At 33.5% G+C, this 19,241-nt stretch overlaps 2 protein-coding genes across 2 annotated transcripts; one reads left to right on the forward strand and one right to left on the reverse strand.

Moving 5' to 3' along the window:
• Positions 1-3,008: 3,008 nt before the first annotated feature.
• On the forward strand, positions 3,009-8,676 carry LOC143535276 (calcium-dependent protein kinase 29-like). Its single transcript, XM_077029571.1, has 8 exons — positions 3,009-3,953; positions 6,062-6,205; positions 6,453-6,605; positions 7,235-7,350; positions 7,468-7,638; positions 7,862-7,989; positions 8,065-8,164; positions 8,288-8,676. Exons 1-8 carry the CDS (start codon positions 3,257-3,259, stop codon positions 8,381-8,383), a joined length of 1,605 nt encoding a protein of 534 aa, XP_076885686.1. The 5' UTR covers positions 3,009-3,256; the 3' UTR covers positions 8,384-8,676.
• Positions 8,677-8,725: 49 nt separating this feature from the next.
• On the reverse strand, positions 8,726-12,063 carry LOC143535277 (uncharacterized). Its single transcript, XM_077029572.1, has 9 exons — positions 11,875-12,063; positions 10,889-10,984; positions 10,743-10,808; positions 10,612-10,650; positions 10,403-10,537; positions 9,963-10,306; positions 9,779-9,872; positions 9,506-9,652; positions 8,726-9,035 (listed from the first exon to the last, which is right to left on the reverse strand). The coding sequence occupies exons 1-9, from the start codon at positions 12,034-12,036 to the stop codon at positions 8,919-8,921; spliced, it is 1,200 nt and encodes a 399-aa protein (XP_076885687.1). The 5' UTR covers positions 12,037-12,063; the 3' UTR covers positions 8,726-8,918.
• Positions 12,064-19,241: the final 7,178 nt, after the last annotated feature.

Below are 19,241 nucleotides of genomic sequence, written 5' to 3' on the forward strand. Positions count from 1 at the left end.
GAATTGTGATCGAAATAACAAAATAATTAAGCTATGTAAGTTATATATAAAAATAATAACAATTATATGTAAAATAATTATAAACGTATATACGTATATTTAATAAACTATAAATCTTTAACGATCCCTTTTAATTTAACATCCATACTTTTTTTCTTAATTAAAAGACAGTAAAAGTAATAAAATAAAATAAAAAGCCTTTTATGTGTTAAGTGGTGGCCCCTTGTTGGCTAAATAAAATAAAGCCGTCAAGTATACCTATCTCGTGCCTTTTATTTTATTTTTTTTTAAATACGACATTCCATGTTATCTCTGTTGGAAGTAATTTCAGACTCCAAGTCACAAGTCGGTGAACTTGAGGGACCAATATTGACAAGTAGGTCATAGTGGTTATGTTTCCTAATTGTATTGTAATTATAATAGGTAATGTCTTTGATAGCAAGTTAGGTTAGTCCTATATAAACATGTCATGGTTAGACATTATAGATTGTGTAGGGTGATGTGAGATGCAACCGAGTTAGGGTTCATCCAATAGACACACACGAGATGTAACCGAGTTAGGGTTCATCTAGGGTGGACAAGATGTAACCGAGTTAGGGTTCATCAAGAGTCAAACCGAGTTAGGGTTTGAGGGTTTGTAATCAGTTTTTAGAGTGATATTTTTTTATTAATATAAACGAGAGTTATTCGTTTAATTCGTGTGTTGATTATCAATAGGGTTCATCCAATAGGCACACACGAGATGTAACCGAGTTAGGGTTCATCTAGGGTGAACAAGATGTAACCGAGTTAGGGTTCATCAAGAGTTAAACCGAGTTAGGGTTTGAGGGTTTGTAATCAGTTTTTAGAGTGATATTTTTTTATTAATATAAACGAGAGTTATTCGTTTAATTCGTGTGTTGATTATCGATAGGGGACTTGAATTGGTATCAGAGTCAAGTTCAAGAAATCGATAATCGGTTAGCGGCGATCGTTGGCTTGAGAGGAGCTATCAATCGCGGAACCAAGTTACTGATACGTCGGAGTAGCGGCGTGGTATAGTTACAGCGGTGCAACGAGTAGGTTGTATGTGCGGCAGCAAACGCGGAAACAAGTTCTGAGTAGTGTTGTAGGCTAGCCGTAACCAAGTCTGGGTTGTCATAGCACGATCGGAACAAAGAACAAGGACGGCGGAGGTTTCGCTATTGGCCTTTTGCTTCTACGTCTTTATATTTTGATTGGACGAAGAAGACCCAACATTCTACATTCTGGTTAGTTTTTGTTGGAATTATTGTGCAAAGGAGAAAATAAGTTTTTCATTGTGATTGGCTGTTAAGTCATAAAAGTCAAAGTGTTGGAAGGAAAAAAAACTTTTTTTTGCACAGGTCATTTACGAAGAAAGAAAAACATCAAGCAGGTCTCATCTATCAAAGTAAAGGATTTCTTTGATTGGTTGTTTGGTTATTAAAGTTAAGGAGGTTTTGATTTTTTTTTAAATAAAACTGGTGTGCTACGTACTAACGAAGAAGAATTCAAAAGAAACAAAATTAAAACAAGGTGGTGTGATTTTGTTTCATTATTGGTTTAACAAGTTTCGGTTAAACAGGCGAGCTTAATTCATAATTTATATTTGATTTGGGTTGAACAAGCGGGTTTAATTCATAGTTTGTTTTTATACGGGTTGAACGAGTTATGTTTTAACCAAGGATTTGAAATATGTGCTCGTGTTTTGATTTGGAAACAAAAGAAGATCAAGGAAGATTGATGTTCGCTCGATTAGATGACCGGAATCGCAGCCAAAGGAGTGGTTATGCGTTTTCATACGACCGAGTGAATGGTCGGGGACAGTGTCACAGAGGTAGTCGAGTTCGGGGGAGCCGAAGAACACATCTATGGATCAAGGAGAGTTCCGGGAGATCAAGACTCGTGGGTCAAATCAAACAGGGCAAAAGAGACATGCTTGAAGTTGAAGATTCACGTATTTAGAGTCAGAAATTAGGGGGTGATTGTTGGAAGTAATTTCAGACTCCAAGTCACAAGTCGGTGAACTTGAGGGACCAATATTGACTAGTAGGTCATAGTGGTTATGTTTCCTAATTGTATTATAATTATAATAGGTAATGTCTTTTATAGCAAGTTAGGTTAGTCCTATATAAACATGTCATGGTTAGACATTATAGATTGTGTGGGGTGATGTGAGATGCAACCGAGTTAGGGTTCATCCAATAGGCACACACGAGATGTAACCGAGTTAGGGTTCATCTAGGGTGGACAAGATGTAACCGAGTTAGGGTTCATCAAGAGTCAAACCGAGTTAGGGTTTGTAATCAGTTTTAGAGTGATATTTTTTTATTAATATAAACGAGAGTTATTCGTTTAATTCGTGTGTTGATTATCGATACGGGACTTGAATCTCAAAGGAAAAAGACAGGCTACACAATACACATAACCTACTAAGCCTTGTATACTTTATGTGGTGGGTTAGGGGTGTGCCCACGTTCCACACGCCTAATTTTAGTTGGTTCTAACTGGTCCATGTTGTACTAAATCATGTTTTTATGTGAAGGCTCCTCCACCTTAGACCATCTTCATTGGGGGTGTCCATGGCCTAGGTGGCGTCATCCTCGCTAGGGCGTGGGATGATTTTTAGTTACTATTCTATAAATTTTTTCTCACTATATCTAACCTTCTACTTTTACATATTTAAAAAAAATTACTAATCATTTAGTTTGTTTAAATTTAAAAGGTTTAAATTAAGAAAAAAAATTCCAAGATTAAAACAAAAGGTTACGTTCTTTAAGAAAATAAAAAGAAAACTTTTAACTAATAGTAGTGAGACATTTGAAAAACTTGCTAAATATCATATGAACTTCTCATTTTAAAAATTACCCTTATTTTAAAGAAAAAATTCAAAATATTTCAAGTTTATAAAAAAACAGTTTTACACTTTTACAAACAAAAACTCAACATTTCATGTTATCTTAAAGTAATCCAATCCTTTGAACAAGCAATAGAAAGTGTTGCTAAAATCAACATTTCACACACAAGCCTAGCTTGGCGTATAACAAACGGTCCCAATAATCACCTCAGGAAGCAACTTCAAGTCAAGAAACCTACAAAAACAAACGTGTACAACCAAAAAGTAACAAAACATAAAACAATTAGCAAGCAAGGCACCTTTAGAGGCTTTAACATTCATCAATCCAATCTAACTTCAAAAGCCTCACAAAAACACAAATCTAACACCAACCCATTTCACATCTCACCTCAATCTCAAATGGGTATTTGTTGGTCTTTACTAAAACCTCGCCAAAACCACCCGAACCAACACCAACAAATCCCAATCCAATCGCCATTGCCCACTCATGATCATGATAACGATCATGATCGTTTCACCGCTCCTCAAGAGCGAACATACTACCCTATTTCCACCAAAACCGACCCGAAACAACCCTTGAAAACCCAAAGTTCTATTTTAGGAAATGAGTATGTTGACCTACATGAAACTTACTATTTTGGGAAAGAGTTAGGAAGAGGGCAATTTGGTGTGACATATCTTTGCACTGAGAAGGCCACAGGAGTGAAGTATGCATGCAAATCGATATCGAAACGGAAGCTTGTGACACAAAAGGAGATGGATGATGTGAAGAGGGAGATTATGATGTTGCAACATTTAACCGGACAGCCGAATATTGTGGAGTTTAGAGGTGCATATGAAGATGAAACAAATGTGCATTTGGTGATGGAGTTGTGTAGTGGTGGTGAGCTTTTTGATAGGATAACTAAGAAAGGAAGTTATTCTGAGAAAGAGGCAGCAAAGATTGGAAGACAGATTGTGAATGTGGTGCATGTTTGTCACTTCATGGGTGTCATGCATAGAGACTTGAAGCCTGAGAATTTTTTGATGGTTAGTCAAGATGAAGAGTCTCCATTGAAGGCTACTGATTTTGGGCTTTCTGTCTTCATTGAAGAAGGTTAGTCTTACAATATTATTTGATTTAGTAATTAATCTATTTATCAAATACTTAATTTCATGTTAACAAAGTCTACAACAACATATTATTTACTTATTTTTATAATTCTATCTTAAGTTCGTGTAAACTTTAAGGGGATGGTGTAGTAGTAAGCACCTGATTTCCCATAGACGATTTTAGGTTTGAATCTTGTTTATGATGTTAATTTCACGTCATGACCTCTTGAATGTCACATATCTAGTACAAGTTGCGATTTACCTAGCATAGCACGGGTTCTCATTATTAGTAAAATAGAAAAAAAAAAATTTGTTAAAGCATGTTTAAATACCGGGTACTAATGAAGATTATCTTTTTAATTAATTTTTTTTTTAAATTAAAGTGATAAAGTAGAATGTTGCAAAGTATAACTTGTTGGAACTTATCTATTGGCTCACGTTAGGCATAAAACAACTGTTGTAGTGTGTATATATGCATTTAGGAAATATATTATGTTGCTCAAAAGTTGCAATATCCCAATTTTAAAATCACTTAAGTGCTTGCTACAATAACATTTAAATGGAATGTAATATAAACAAATAACGTCCAAAATAAAATTTATATTCTAATGAATTTAGGAAACAAAATTTTGTTATGATTGTATTTACATACGTATAAACCAAGATTCGGGTTGCATTTCAATTTTATATTGTAAAAACTATAACACTTGAAAGTTTTTTTTAGGCACAATTATATACTCGATATAGCAAATTGAAAAGTAATGAATACATCAAAACAGAAAGTAAGCGAGAAACAAACTACGCCGTTAACTCTTTTTGAATTGCAAAACCCAATCTTTTAAAAATTACGTTGGCGCACAAACCGTTGTACTTGGCTACAATTTCATTATATTCTTCTTTGTGTTATATAATGGTGCAAGTATTAATTTTTTACTAGTAAAAATAATAAACTAAATAAAACTACACTTATTTAAAAAAAAATATAGATATTTGATCAATAATGAAATGACTAGAAAACAGGTGTAGTGGACATCGGGTCAACAAGTAAATGGTGAAATGACAGGTCAACGGCGTCAACGAGGGTTTGTCTTGGTGCCCTTGAATTGAATGTCTAATTTCAATATGTCTGATTCACATCACATGATCATGTTCATGTTCATGTTAACTTTAGACCTAACAATTTGTAATCATATCACAAAAAGAAATAGACACATCAGACTAGATATTTACACACATATTAGTACAACATAAATAATAATAGGTGATTATATTTATAAGTCGAGTCTACGAACACACTTTAACGAACACCTATGTATGCGTTTATTATGATACGTGGCCACGGGCCACAACATAAATAATAATGAACGGCTATGCATTCACGAGGACACCGGCCACAACTTTAAGAGTTCGATCTCATTCATATAATTTTAAAATCATGTGTAGTGGTTTAACTAAAAAGTGAAAATAATCTCTTCACGTCATTGTCATGAAGGAATGGGGCGGGGCGCTCAATAAATTTTCACTCAAAAACACTTAATGGTGTGGCCGAACACACAAATATTATTTGATCTTTTTTATATAAAAATGTGAATGGGATAAAATATGATTAGTTGGAAATGGTTGTAGCCCCACCTCTTGAGCCTCTTTACCCGTTAACGCAATAGCGCCCATGGGGGTTGTTTCCATTTTGACGCATTTAGTTGTGGGGTTGTCTTTGTTTTGATGGGCGTTAGTATGCCTATTGACTTAGGCCCCCACTAAGACAACTCTAAGCACTCCACGACTAAAGGCATGAGTGAGTAGAGAATAATACGAGTAAGAACATAAGTTTAAGATTGGTATTTGAAATCTCAAATTAATATAGTACTTGATTATTATAAATAAAAATTTTAAAAATATAATAGTTTATAATAAATGATTATTCATCATTTTTATTTTACCTTTTTAAATTATTGAACTTTTATAACGGATTAAGTGTAATTGATTAGACTATTTTGTCAAGCAAAATCAACTTGATATACTGCAAATTCAATAAAAAGAAATTGTTCTCTATAAAATACCTCAATCACTTAATAGAGTATCTCACGTTGTATTATTGAATTTTTTTTACAGGAAAAGTTTATAAAGAAATAGTTGGAAGTGCATATTATGTGGCACCGGAGGTGTTACATCGAAATTATGGGAAGGAGATAGATGTTTGGAGTGCTGGAGTAATTTTGTATATTCTTCTTAGCGGTGTCCCTCCTTTTTGGGGAGGTATAATCTATAGCTCTCTATGATATAGTAAATTTATTCTATTGATATCGCAGGTTCGAATCTCTCTCGTGTGTCATATTTCTGGGTTTAAGCCTGGGAAAAGAACTATTAAGTGGATTAGGCCTCACGACATCGAACCCCTTAGAGTTTTCTAGGGTTTTAGCCAAGTGTTAGTCGTTAAATAATAATAATAATAATAACAACGACTTCAAAGAGTTTGATTTACAAAGTCATAGTTTTTTTTTAGAAACAGAAAAGGCTATATTTGAAGAAATATTACATGGCAAACTCGATCTCCAGAGTTCTCCATGGCCAACTATATCTGATGGTGCCAAAGATTTAATCTCAAAGATGTTGACAAGAGATCCTAAGAAGCGTATCACCGCTGACAAAGCTCTGGGTTAGTATCCGTAAAAAACATTTGTATTTACATTTCCTATGACGTTAATATGATTATTGTCTATCGGTACCCATAAGTAATTTAAGAGCATAGAGTACTCAGTACATATGCGCTATGGGTGTTCAAAAATAATTTAAATCGTTTAGGCTATTTTACCCGAGGTAAATCAACCCGCTCAATAGGGGTAGGAGTGATTTGGTTTGACATATCGTCTATGATTCAAAAAACCTAGTTTTTAATATTCGGTTAATAATTTACTATTTGGTACCTGTGACCAAAATATTAAAATAAATTTTTTAATCTATATAACTAAATGTAAATAATGTATTTGTTCACATATGGGAAATCAAACAATTATAATACGTATAAGTACATTTTTTTATTATAAAACGTATATATTTTTAACTTTTTTATTAATACCCATAAAGTAAAACTTTTGACCCTTGAACAAACATATAAAGTTCCTAAACTTATGAAGTGTTGCTTAAAGTAACCCGGTCGGGTCAACCATGCTGATTCAATTTACTTTCTCTAGAAACCACACTTATCAACATAGCCCAGAAATTCCGTCAAAACTAACCGGACCATGAACAACCATAGTCATAACTTTGAATCATTAATGTGTTCAGAACATCCATGGCTCAAAGAAGATGGTGAGGCCTCAGAAGTACCTATGGATAGCGCGGTTTTGATTCGAATGAAGCAATTTAGAGCGATGAACAAGTTGAAAAAGCTTGCAATAAAGGTTTGTGTCCTTAAAAATCAAGAACATATGTTATAAGTGGCAAAACTTAACCCCATGTTTAAGTTATAACAGCAAATTGGTGAAATATTTTGATAACAAGTAGTTTGTTTATTAAAGGTTATCGCGGAAAGCCTAGATTCAACAGAGGAGATCAAGGGCTTGAAACAAATGTTCAACAACATGGACACAGACGGAAGCGGTTCCATAACATATGAAGAACTCAAAACCGGACTATCAAAGCTCGGATCCAGGCTCGCTGAGGCAGAAATACTACAACTCATGGAAGCTGTAAGCTCTTAATCACATGCATACTTTGATTTGTGAGATCAAACCATTAAGGCATTAACCATCTACTTTAAAAATTAAAAATTAAAAATTTATAGTTTATATTCCATTTTCAAGTTAAGGTATATCATTACAATTAGTATTTGTTACATTCATCAACACAATAATCATATTCTTTGATACAAATAATCCATACCAACAATTGTTCGGCTTCCATTATTGACAGGCTGATGTTGACAAGAATGGAACAATTGACTACATCGAGTTCGTGACCGCAACAATGCATCGACACAAGCTCGATAAGGATGAGAATCTACACAAAGCATTCCAATTCTTCGACAAGGATAATAGCGGGTTTGTTTCTTTTAAGCAACTTCAAATGTAATACAAATTATTGCTTGCTTAACATAGTTGGTTTTGTCACAACAGATATATCACTAGAGATGAGTTGAAACATTCCATGACTGAATATGGTATGGGAGATGAAGCCACCATTGATGAAGTCCTTGATGATGTAGATACCGATAAGGTTAGCAACAACCACATTCAAAACCTAAAAATTCCTCTATTAACCCATCAACCGAATACATTAACCTACAACGTTTTCGACTTACTGGACATTTTGATTTATTGTGATTTTGGTTGATGGCAGGATGGAAAGATAAACTTCGACGAGTTTGTGGCAATGATGAGGAAGGGGACAGTTGAAACAGGTGAAAATGTCAAAATACAAGAATTTGGTTTGTAGTGAGTTAATAATATAACCCCTTAAGGCTTTGAGGTTTGGGTTTGTGTTTGAGTGAGTATTGTGTGGTAAATAATTAGCCAAAGGGTAAAAAGTAACTTAACCCCTTGTGCTTTGCTTTAATCATAATCATAAGTGTGTATACTCTTCATGTGTATAATATAACCTTTCAAATATGTATGTCTTTTAACTTAAAAAGTATCTATTTTCCCTTTTGTAGCTTATAACAAAAAGAGAACACATGCTGTTTCATATGGATGGTTTTCGCTTTTCACTCGAAGGAAATACGCGTGGATGTTTATAGTAGCTTCCAAAATTATATATTTTACCATAACAGTAAAAAACTTCATCCTTAAATAATGTATAAATTACTTGGTTAGCGCGGTCCTATTTTCAACTACAATATTATACTACCCATCATACTTTATCCGACAAGTTCTTCACAATATCCACAAATCCTCCTGCCAATCTTTAAATTTGATAGCTTGTGTGTCCATAATAGCAACGTGTATCCGGTTAAAGAATAATTTATGATAAATTAACTAGAAATGTTACCTCCTGAAGAATTTATCTTGTAGTGAAGAACAATATCCTCGGACGTCTTTTTCCATATAAAAGCACGCACGGTAGCTAAGGTCATGTCAAGTTTCAAGACCTAGATCACAACACAGCATCAGAATAATTATATGTAATAAACTAATAACACCATTTTGCACACGATCACCACTAGCCGTCTAAAAACAAGAGTAAATTACGCAAATGGTCCTAATGGTTTTCTCTTGCATCCATGGTTCAAAAAGTATACATGGTGACTTTATGGCGTGAAACCCATGCGAATTTACCCTTCCTCTTAAAATAAAAAAGTTAACCGGTTTCAAATTATGCGTACTTAAACCGATTTCAAACTGGTGGATTGGACCAAACCGGTTTCTGCGTTGGTTTAAGAACCGGTTACGAATCGGGATCGGTTTTTTTTGTTCACCTCTACATTTGATACTTTTTTTTCCCAAAGCGACCCATTTCAACACTGGCCCATTTTGGCAGGATTCGTTTTGACTCGCTCTCACAATCCGATTTGAGCCGACCGTGTTTCGAGGCTTAGAATTAGCGAAGAAATGAACTTACTTGATTATTGCATAAGATTTCAATAGAAGATCTAAGCGTTTGCCAAGGTTTCAGTCCAGATCTAGACGATTCATCTACTTGTTCATCACTACTCAAGCTATCCAAATGTTTGTCCAAAACCAACTTCTCGACAAGATAATTAATAACCTAACAAAACATATACTCAAATAAAATTTACCTTACTTCAAGTTTGCTAACTTTATTATATTATATTATATTATATTATATTATATTATATTATATTATATTATATTATATTATATTATATTATACCATTTGTATTTTAAAAACAGGAGGTGCAGTCAGCCTCCCTGGTATCATGTTCGGTATAGTTGAACCTTCACACGGCTGCAAATAAAAATGACACCTGGAAACAGAAATATTTTAATTTCCTGATAATCAAACCATCTTTGTAAATGCAAAAAATATAATAACAAAAAGGTAGAGAAATAATTACTTAGGTTCTTTGCTTAGGGGGCATCGGTTATGCAAAATGCAATCTAAAACCCACAGAGGCAAGTCTTTTTCATCTTCGGTACCGTCCATTTCAGTAATTTTCTTCCTCCATGGGCCATCGTGGGAGTGGGACCCCTCTGTGATAATTGAAGGAGGGAAAGTGCTTGTGAACTCAAATGGAGGATAAACTGCACTATCATTTTCTGGTGAAGCGTCCGCCTCAACGTTTGAAATTGTAATATTTTGAGCGGATGGAGTTTCTCTGTCTTGAGACCGACTTTTATGTTTTTTCTTCGACAGCCAACGAGCAAATAGTCCTTTGAGGGTTTCGTGTGCCAAGTTAACCTGTTTATCATATAACAGTTATTCTTGTTAGAATACATATGCACAAGCATGTATATTTAAGTCATTGTACTGAGAAAACACAGGAAAAACGCATACCTTTTCTTCCTCGATTTTCTCGGAAATGTTAAGATCAGCAGAATACTCCTCGGCAGAAAAGCATTGCGGGGTTTCCAAATGCACAGACAAATATCCAAGCCTACTATCTACAGTGAACCATGTGGGAATGCTGACCTGGAAAATAATATAGAAAAAGTTCAACGAGAAGTTACATAAAATGGTACACTTTAGTACACATAGAGACATACCATCTCAAATAGTGCTTCCTTCTTTTTCTCAAACGAAACCTGAAAACACGCAGTTTGAACATGAAATTGAATAATAGTGATAAATTTACTAATAAATATGTTATATAAATTTTGACCCAAAAAAAAGTAACCTGTCCGTAGTCCTCAATCACAGCACCTCTGGTGATCTCCCAAAGCTTGACAGAACCAACACTATCCTATCAAAAACACATTTGATTTTTAAAAATAATATTAAGCGATAAATTAAAAGTAAGAAAATCCAAAATCTTATTGTTACCTTAGTCAGAACATGCCGTTTGTTGTTCAAAATTTCATACTGTACTATCCCTGGAACTCCATTGATACTGCAAGTTGGTTCTTTATACAGAGGAACCTACATGAATGCAATTTCATAATAAAAAAACTAATTAATTTATTTAAAAAAAGATGCAACCTTTAGAGCATCTCCAATGTGTACAAAAGTTCACTACTTTGATGTAAAAAGGTATCTTTTTGGAATATGCTTACTCCAAACTTATATCTACTCCTATGTATGAACCAAAATTTTACACCATATTCTTTCACATTTGGTATAGGTTTGCTGATGAACTTGTTTTAATTAAATTATTATATTTACACAACAAATGCGTTAGATTAATTGATTTTATTTCAAATACAAAATAGATATAATTTTATCTGTAAAACTAAATTTTATGTTGATCAATGTTGTGGTTGGTTGGCCCAAATTCACACAAGCAATAAGATGGATTGATGAACAGGAGATAGAAAAACAAATTTGAGATTTTGTGGAACACCACGACACTATTTTATTAATAAACTTCCAAATGCATAAACTACATAACCCTTCACCTCTATTTGTACTAGACCAAACATAACTCCAAACTTAATAAACTAAAGTACTAAACCGACTTTATCTAATCCTTCATAGTTTATTCCACTTTTACATTCAAAACTTTGTAATTTATCATCTACACAATAATTTATAAATAATTGATATTTTTAAACAGCAATTATAAATGGATAATAAAAAAATTAGGTGCCAACATTCAAAATTGAGCTCAGCTTAAGGGCCACAATGAAATTGTTATGAAAATATAAATAATATAAATATATTATTTATGTTGAATACTTGAATTTATATTTTAAGTACCATATGATAAGGGTAGACAATAATCAAATGGGTTAAAATTAAAAAACAAGGATATTTGGTGCGATAAGTGTAGACAATAATCAAAAGTGTTGAAATTAAAAAAAATTACTCACAGGTGCAGATCCTTCTAGGGAAGCCCTTGCTCTTGAATATGACAAACTGCCAGCTATGAGAGAACCACCTTTTTGAAACAACTTTTGTGGATTATGACTTTCAATTGACCATCTATGAACAGAAGAATCAGTGGTTGCAACCCAAACACCATCATCATGCATTGCAAGTTGCTGAATAGGGTATTCATTTCTTCATTCCCTTAAATTTTCACTCGTCAATAAACTCATGCGACTTACAAAGTTTGTTCCAAACTACCAAATCGTATCATACTCTCTTAATGAACTTGCACCCTAATAAAAAAAATTCGCCTTACTTTTTGCATGCAAATAGCTAAATAATATCATTTCACAGAGCCTACACCATGTAGTCATGGTTCTTCCTACTTCCTAGAGCTGAAAATGAAAATTAAAAGAATTTAACAATATCAAAAAATGCAGAAAAAGTAATTGTATCTGTTATTGTATTTCTGATCTTCTGCAGCCACATTCTTAATTCTTATTTCTTGATTCATATGGAGAAATTATTACAATAATGCAATCATGTAACAAACCTAATGGACATATGCAAACAAATAGAGAATAGGAAGTAAGAGAGAACCAAGGTCATTCGTGATTCAACCGTTTCAAAACAAACATTACATGTTTAGGTGTTATTACAAGGAAATCTTATCGTTATAGCTAGTGCCGGCAATTTCTGACAGCAGCTAGGGCCGTCCAAACCGCTCGTCACTCGAACTTGCTCGGAAATTGCTCGGAAAATGCTCGTTCGTTTTTTCGCTCGATTGAAAACGAGCCGCTCTGCTCGGTAAATATATAGACAAAACACATAAATGTAAGCTTACAATTATTTTTACCTCTTTAAATTTTTCATATTCCGTCAATTTTACAGTTTTATTTATTCATTTCAAGTGTTTAGAATACTAGAAGTTTGTTTACATGATCATTATATCTCATTTCAAACTTAATTTTAAATAAAAATTTACAATCTGTTAAACGTTTGTTTAAAAACAACTAATTTATTTATAAAATATATTATTTACAACCTTCAAATTTGTTGCTTATAAAAAATTTTAAAGTGAAAAGAAATAAATAATGCTCGATATCGCTCGATGTTCGATCGAAAAATGCTCGATTCGATTTTGGCTCGTTTCGGTTTTCGCTCGGTTCGAATTTCAACCGTTCGGTTCGGTTCGATTCGGTACTTCGGTTGTAAACGAGCCAAGCAACGAGCAAGTCTTCACTCGGTACGGCTCGGCTCGTGAACAGCCCTAACAGCAACCAGTTAACACAACACCAAACGATACAGAGCTAAACAAGTTTCGGTTTGGGCTTAACAGGTTCATGTCTTGAACAAGTCAACGCGTTCAAGACTTGTTCGTGTCTAAACAGGTTAAACGCATTTTTTATAATTTTAAAAAATATAATATAATCCCTACTTAGTGGATGTTATAATTTACTTTATGATCAACTTTTAGAAACTTTTGTTTCTAAACAGGTTCGTGCTTGCGTTTCAAAATAAAAATTACACGATTAGCTATCACGTCGTGTTAGTGTCTTATCGTGTCGCGTTATAGCCCTAATAATTACATATTTCAATAAGCAACTGAATATTTGCACAAAACAAGTAATTTACAGACTAAATAAACCTTCAATTCGCCTCCTAATAGGTGTTAACTAAATAATAATAATAATAATAATAAACCCTAAGCAGCATTATCATAAAAAAAACTTACAAAACAACTGATCGTTCACAATTTGAGTCTAGAATCTTCAATTGAAGTAAATTATGGATTCCAATGGCATTCGTATGTATCAAACGGCGTCGTACTGAGCTAATAACACGTGAAGGTGTAAACCGAAAACCGTATACAGCGGCATGAGTGTGTTGGATTTGCATTGTGTTTATTTATATACCGTTCGAGCCTGATAACTAATTTTGCGAACCATTAGGATATAACCAAATCACAAACTCGTAATTTCATATATGTCATAAAAGTCACAAATTGTTTGTTTGCACCTTAACGTTTAGGTTTGTTGGCCGGTCCCGCACTTTAACACGCACAGTAAGCTCTTTGTGAATAATGTTACGAGTTGTGACGATACCGTGTATACGTCTGGTTGTGTTTACACAACAAAAGCATCGCTTGTTGCGAGTTGTGGCCGCTCACCTGATGAGTCCAAGGCAGGACGAAACCAGTAGACCTGGATCATAAGTGGGATGGATTGGTTGGACTTCGGGCGCCGCACAACAAGCTCATTGTGAATAATGTTATCGGGATGTTATGTTTATTACCTGACTAGTGTTTTACCCGGCTCGTTGTGCCGGGACAGGTCGATAAAATCCGGGAGATGGTAAAACCCAAGCGTTGTCGGTCGCAAGTGTTGAGTTGGTAAGTCGATGCGAATTCGGTCGGTTTCGTTTATGTGTGTTATTGTACCGGAACTAAAACAAAAAAAAAACAACAAATAATAAAATTTGAAGTGGACTAATGGGGTGGCGTCGGCCGGTAAACTCGGGTGTTGGTAAAACCTTACCGTTGTCGATTTCGGACGTTGAGGCGGTGAGTCTACACAAATTGTATTGGTTATGTCAGGTTCGTTTTAGTACCAGAACTAAAAAACTAAACGGCATTCGGTCGGTTTTCGTCATGTTTGTTATGGTACTTAAACAAAAACAAAAAACGTTGAGTACTCGAATTCGTTGGTTCTCATCACTTTCATTATGGTAACGGAATCAAAACAAAACATAATACAAAATTAACATTCGGTCGGACCGCAACTAAAACAAACCAAAAAAGACCAAATAAGGCGCCGCAAAATGGCCCAATCGCAACTTCGTGAAAACATAAACGAAAAAAATCAAAATTTAAGTGGCTACGCGGGATTGGTGCCACGTGGACCGATCAAGATCCAGCGGCACCAAACCCCTTAATTATTATATATAATAATATTTGTTAAAAACTATGAGAAAAGTATAATACACTTGTATGTAATGTTTTAAATGTGAAACATAAAATGGTTCGTAACTTTTTTTTCTTTCTTGTTATTTTGATTATTTTATATGCATTGTGTATACGAATGAATTACGTGGTTCTCAATGGTTTTCAATATGATATTGATTTTAATGTATATTGTAAAAGAATATATACGGTATAACGTATTAGACATGTAAATGTTTATACCCGCACTAAGCCATGTTGAAAGTCACATTAACTTGTATCTATAGAGTATCATGTGATATTGTGACATAGTAATATCGGAGAAATAATAGATAAGCCTAATACGCACCTTTCAAGTAAATATTTAACGAAATTTAACCCATATCCACATGCAATATTTTGTAATCAATTGCATGACTCCTTAAACAACTAAATAACAACCTTATACTTTATAAACCAAATAACAAATCATGATAAATATTTATACGAGTTATGAGGTGTGGAGTACACACTCATTCAATATTATAATAACTCCGATATTAAGGGACCTCTATGACTTTGGTACCATGACGAGGTTTTAAGGGGCAACGCCTTTGATGGGGGTGGTGTTGTTACCGCTCGGTAGAAACATGGTTACTAAACTTCAGTAGTGGAGTTGAAGGTCTTTCACGTCTTTGAAGTTTCGTGGAGAAACTGAAAGTTGGTAGCAACTTTAGAACACGGGTAGCTATTGAGTTTATTACCAGAGAGTTAGAGACAGTTCTGAATACGAAATATAATTGCAACGATTACATGTCAAATGTCACAACTGTTTATGAAATGTTGCACTATTTCACCTCAATCAGTGGGTCGGTTCAACACATGTTTAAAGATGTCATTTGGTCTTGTCTTAACATATCAAATTCAAATTTCGTATTTCATATAAAAGAACTTCTCGTTCTTTGAAAATTAATTTATGTATTGTGTATCTATCTCGTTACATGTGAAATACTTTAATTTAAAAGTGAACTCCACATGACTCATAAAAACATTCAAGCTCTACAAAACCTAACTCATTTCACAACTATATTCTTGAAAATATAAGTGTCTCTTTAAGTGTATAATATTTTCATACCTATCAATTCATCTGGAAAATTCTTAAATAATTTTTTCCTGTGTCCATCGATTCAAATTCTTACATGAATATATAAAAGATACATATAATAGAAAAGGGATAGTTTTTTTATGTATAAATGGCCGACTTCTTAATTTTATCGAGCCAATGTGCGATAACGCCGACGAGCTCACCTCGGCTGGAAATATAAACGAGCGAGCTTGAGCCGACTTTCCTATTTACGAGATGATTACTAAAGAGCTTTATTGGGTGAGTTTTAAAAACATAAGCTATTTATAAGTTGTACCTTCATCTCACTTCATCCTGCTGAGTTGACTTAGGGAAAAACTAGGTATGGTGCAAAGTAAACGTTATTCACAACGCCTTTTTTCAACAAAGCTGCGTTGTTTCGAACCTACACAAAAAGGTGTCGGCAGCCATATTTATAACCATGGGTTAGATTATATGACGAGCAAGGAATGATAAGATTTTTAAAAAATTAGCACACTATCATTTCCAACATTGTTGAAGATATCATGGTTAGCTCATTTATATGGGCAGTATATACGAGTGAAAATGTCTTTGTTAGTGTTAGATTGTCGAGTTAATTTTAATTTTGTAAATTTCAAGTTATGTTGATCTTTAAAACAATTGTTGTTGGTGAGTTGGTGTTGTCCAGCTTCTTGCTAACCTATTTTTATTCCTCATATTATCTATGTTTTATTCATTTTTATATTCTTTCTTTAATTCACAACCACTCATAAAATTTATAAAAAATATAGGAAATAATATTTAAAGAACTTTGTATTTTCTCTATATTTAGGGAACTAGTTTATATCCTTAAAAATATTTTTCAACGAATGTGATTGTTTGTTCTTTTGCCGAACAACGTTGGAGAGTTTGGAATTAACTTTACCACCTTCCTCTCACGTTCCACACTCACTCAAGTCAAAGAGTGGAAGCAGACACGAGATATCTACATCCATTGTTTATAAAGTCCATATGGGGCACAATAAGTTAATTATATTCAAAGATTCTAATTAGTTAAACATTGTATATGCTAATTCTTAATTGTTTTTTTATAACAGATATAAATTCTCATTAATCCTTCTTTTGAATCAACACGATTATTCATCATGAAACTAGACCCATCAATCAATTAAAAAGTAACATCAGTATATACATACCTTGTTTGATACCCTCTGATCTTTGCGGAAGTAAATAATTACCGATACCATGTCGTTAGTTTAACTAATAAGCATTAGTGAGTAAATAAAGTAGCTTCAAAACTTTATTACCAAACATCACTCCAATATAAATGGAAAATTAACGTTATCGCCACCATGTCATTAGTTACGGGTTTAAATTTGTCACAAAACTAGTGACGGGTTTTAACCCTACATAATATTAGCAGCAAATTTGGTTAGCGTTGCTTAAGTTTTGATGAAAGTGAAATGCATGCCTTAGATTTTGCGATGGAATATTGCATGATACTTACATTATGACAAAAAGTTAAAGAAAAGACTATCTACAAAATCTATTTTAGAAAGAAAGGAAAACTTTACAATTAGTTTCATTAGTTTCAACTTTCAAATATGTTGATATTTCTTTGAATTTCAAGGCGGGAAGTTAACTTTTTCCCTCTTCATTGTTTAACGACTATTTGGAGCACTGAAACGATACTGACTCATTCAATCATCTTCATTTTACATTTAACAGGAATCCCACTATAATAAGAATATTAACGCCGTGGCCCCACCCCGACTTGAAAACTTTTTTTTTTTTTTGACACGTGCAGGAAGTTATCAATATGTTTTTCTCATTTTTATAACTTAAAAAGATTTAAAATAATAATGAGCATGTGGCGCATATATAAATTAGCAAACAACTGTGCACAACGATTTTGACTTTCTTCATCAACTAAACTATTAGTCTATATTATAAAACCATATGGCCCACGTTGATTACTCTTATATTGTCGTATCAGGTGATTCAAAACAACTTAGTTTTATAACATAAAGCGTTCGACTATAAAAAAAAATATCAGTACAAAATATCAAGTTAAAAAAAATATCAGTTGAATCTTCGGTTCATGTGTTTGATGAATGTTATTTTGATAATAGGATATGGAGTTGCATTGGCAGATGGTTGGATATTGGCATATTGCTTTTTCAGTTGTCAAATCTCCTCATTAGATAATCTTGTGATTAATTGGATTCACTTTCTATTATCATGAAGAAGATAGAGGTTTTTGAGGCGATTATTTGCCCTAGTTGATGGAGTATTTTGAGGTTTCGAAATGGAGAGGTTTTTGGTCACCAGGAAGCAAAAAAATATAACTTATTTGATTCTATTATTTTTTGTCGTATTTATGATGCTATGATCGCAGTATTAAATTTTTTGTTAGTTGAACAGAGTGGATAACAAACGCTCACCTTACATTGTAAACCTTTTTGTTTTGTCCCAGATGAGCTTTTGGCTAGCCGGGTTTGTGATCTCAACAAAGTTGCATTTCCAAATAAAAAATAACATAGAAAAAAAACTATTTAGAGTTCCTATTAGTCTATTTTTCAAGTTTTCATAAATAGAACTAATATATTTTAAAAAATTTCTGTTCACTAAAAATCAATTCAACTATACATGTGAGATTGTGTAGTCTTTAGAAATTGTATAAGAAAAATGTGTCATCGTATTATCAAGTCATGATATTATAATCCTAAGCAAAAAAGAGCATTTTTTTATTAAAAAGACCAGGCCACTATGTTTTAATCCACTTTAACCACTAAATTACTAGAGGGTTCAGCTCGACCGCAAATGATAAAGTAAAAACTAGTCAGTTATTAAAAAGTATATATTAAAACCTTGTAGAGGAGAGGTCTCGGGCTTAAATTTTAGCAAGCGAGTAGATTTATTGGTGAAATATAAAGTAAAAGTAATACTTGTTTTAGACTAACTATTTATAAAAAAATTAAGAATTGATTAGTATCACTAATTAACTATACAAGTAAATAAACTTCGACAACTTCAACCTATAAATAAAATCAGGCGTGAACCCAAAATAACCTGCTTTAAAATCATCATCGAAATATTCCGTTAACTAGATATTTTTTTTAACGGTTAACAAACATAGAATGCCTAGGTATTCGGTACGGGGTGACCCAATAGCAAAAGGCCACCGTCAGCTCCCAGCCGTACAGAGCCCTTAAGCGCCTCCAAGTTATCTCCAGTTCTGAGAGAAACTCACCAGCCCGAAGACCCACTAATGATAAAAAAATGCGGACACCTTCAGGATCGAACTAGAGAACACAAACTCAGACACCCATTAACTAAGTACT

The sequence above is a fragment of the Bidens hawaiensis genome, unplaced genomic scaffold, assembly GCF_021521415.1.
Source record: "Bidens hawaiensis isolate Kalapana, Puna unplaced genomic scaffold, B.hawaiensis_p1.1 tig00010461_1, whole genome shotgun sequence".
Lineage (NCBI taxonomy): Eukaryota > Viridiplantae > Streptophyta > Magnoliopsida > Asterales > Asteraceae > Bidens > Bidens hawaiensis.

What these genes read in the sequence shown, in the direction of transcription:
- LOC143535276 (XM_077029571.1), top strand. Translation starts at nt 3,257, where the DNA reads ATGGGTATTTGTTGGTCTTTACTAAAACCTCGCCAAAACCACCCGAAC. An exon ending in TGAAAAAGCTTGCAATAAAG is followed by an intron (nt 7,351 to 7,467) that starts GTTTGTGTCCTT and finishes TGTTTATTAAAG; the next exon opens with GTTATCGCGGAAAGCCTAGA. An exon ending in ATGATGTAGATACCGATAAG is followed by an intron (nt 8,165 to 8,287) that starts GTTAGCAACAAC and finishes GGTTGATGGCAG; the next exon opens with GATGGAAAGATAAACTTCGA.
- LOC143535277 (XM_077029572.1), bottom strand. Translation starts at nt 12,036, where the DNA reads ATGCATGATGATGGTGTTTGGGTTGCAACCACTGATTCTTCTGTTCAT. An exon ending in TGATTGAGGACTACGGACAG is followed by an intron (nt 10,651 to 10,742) that starts GTTACTTTTTTT and finishes GCGTGTTTTCAG; the next exon opens with GTTTCGTTTGAGAAAAAGAA. An exon ending in AGGAAGCACTATTTGAGATG is followed by an intron (nt 10,538 to 10,611) that starts GTATGTCTCTAT and finishes ATTATTTTCCAG; the next exon opens with GTCAGCATTCCCACATGGTT.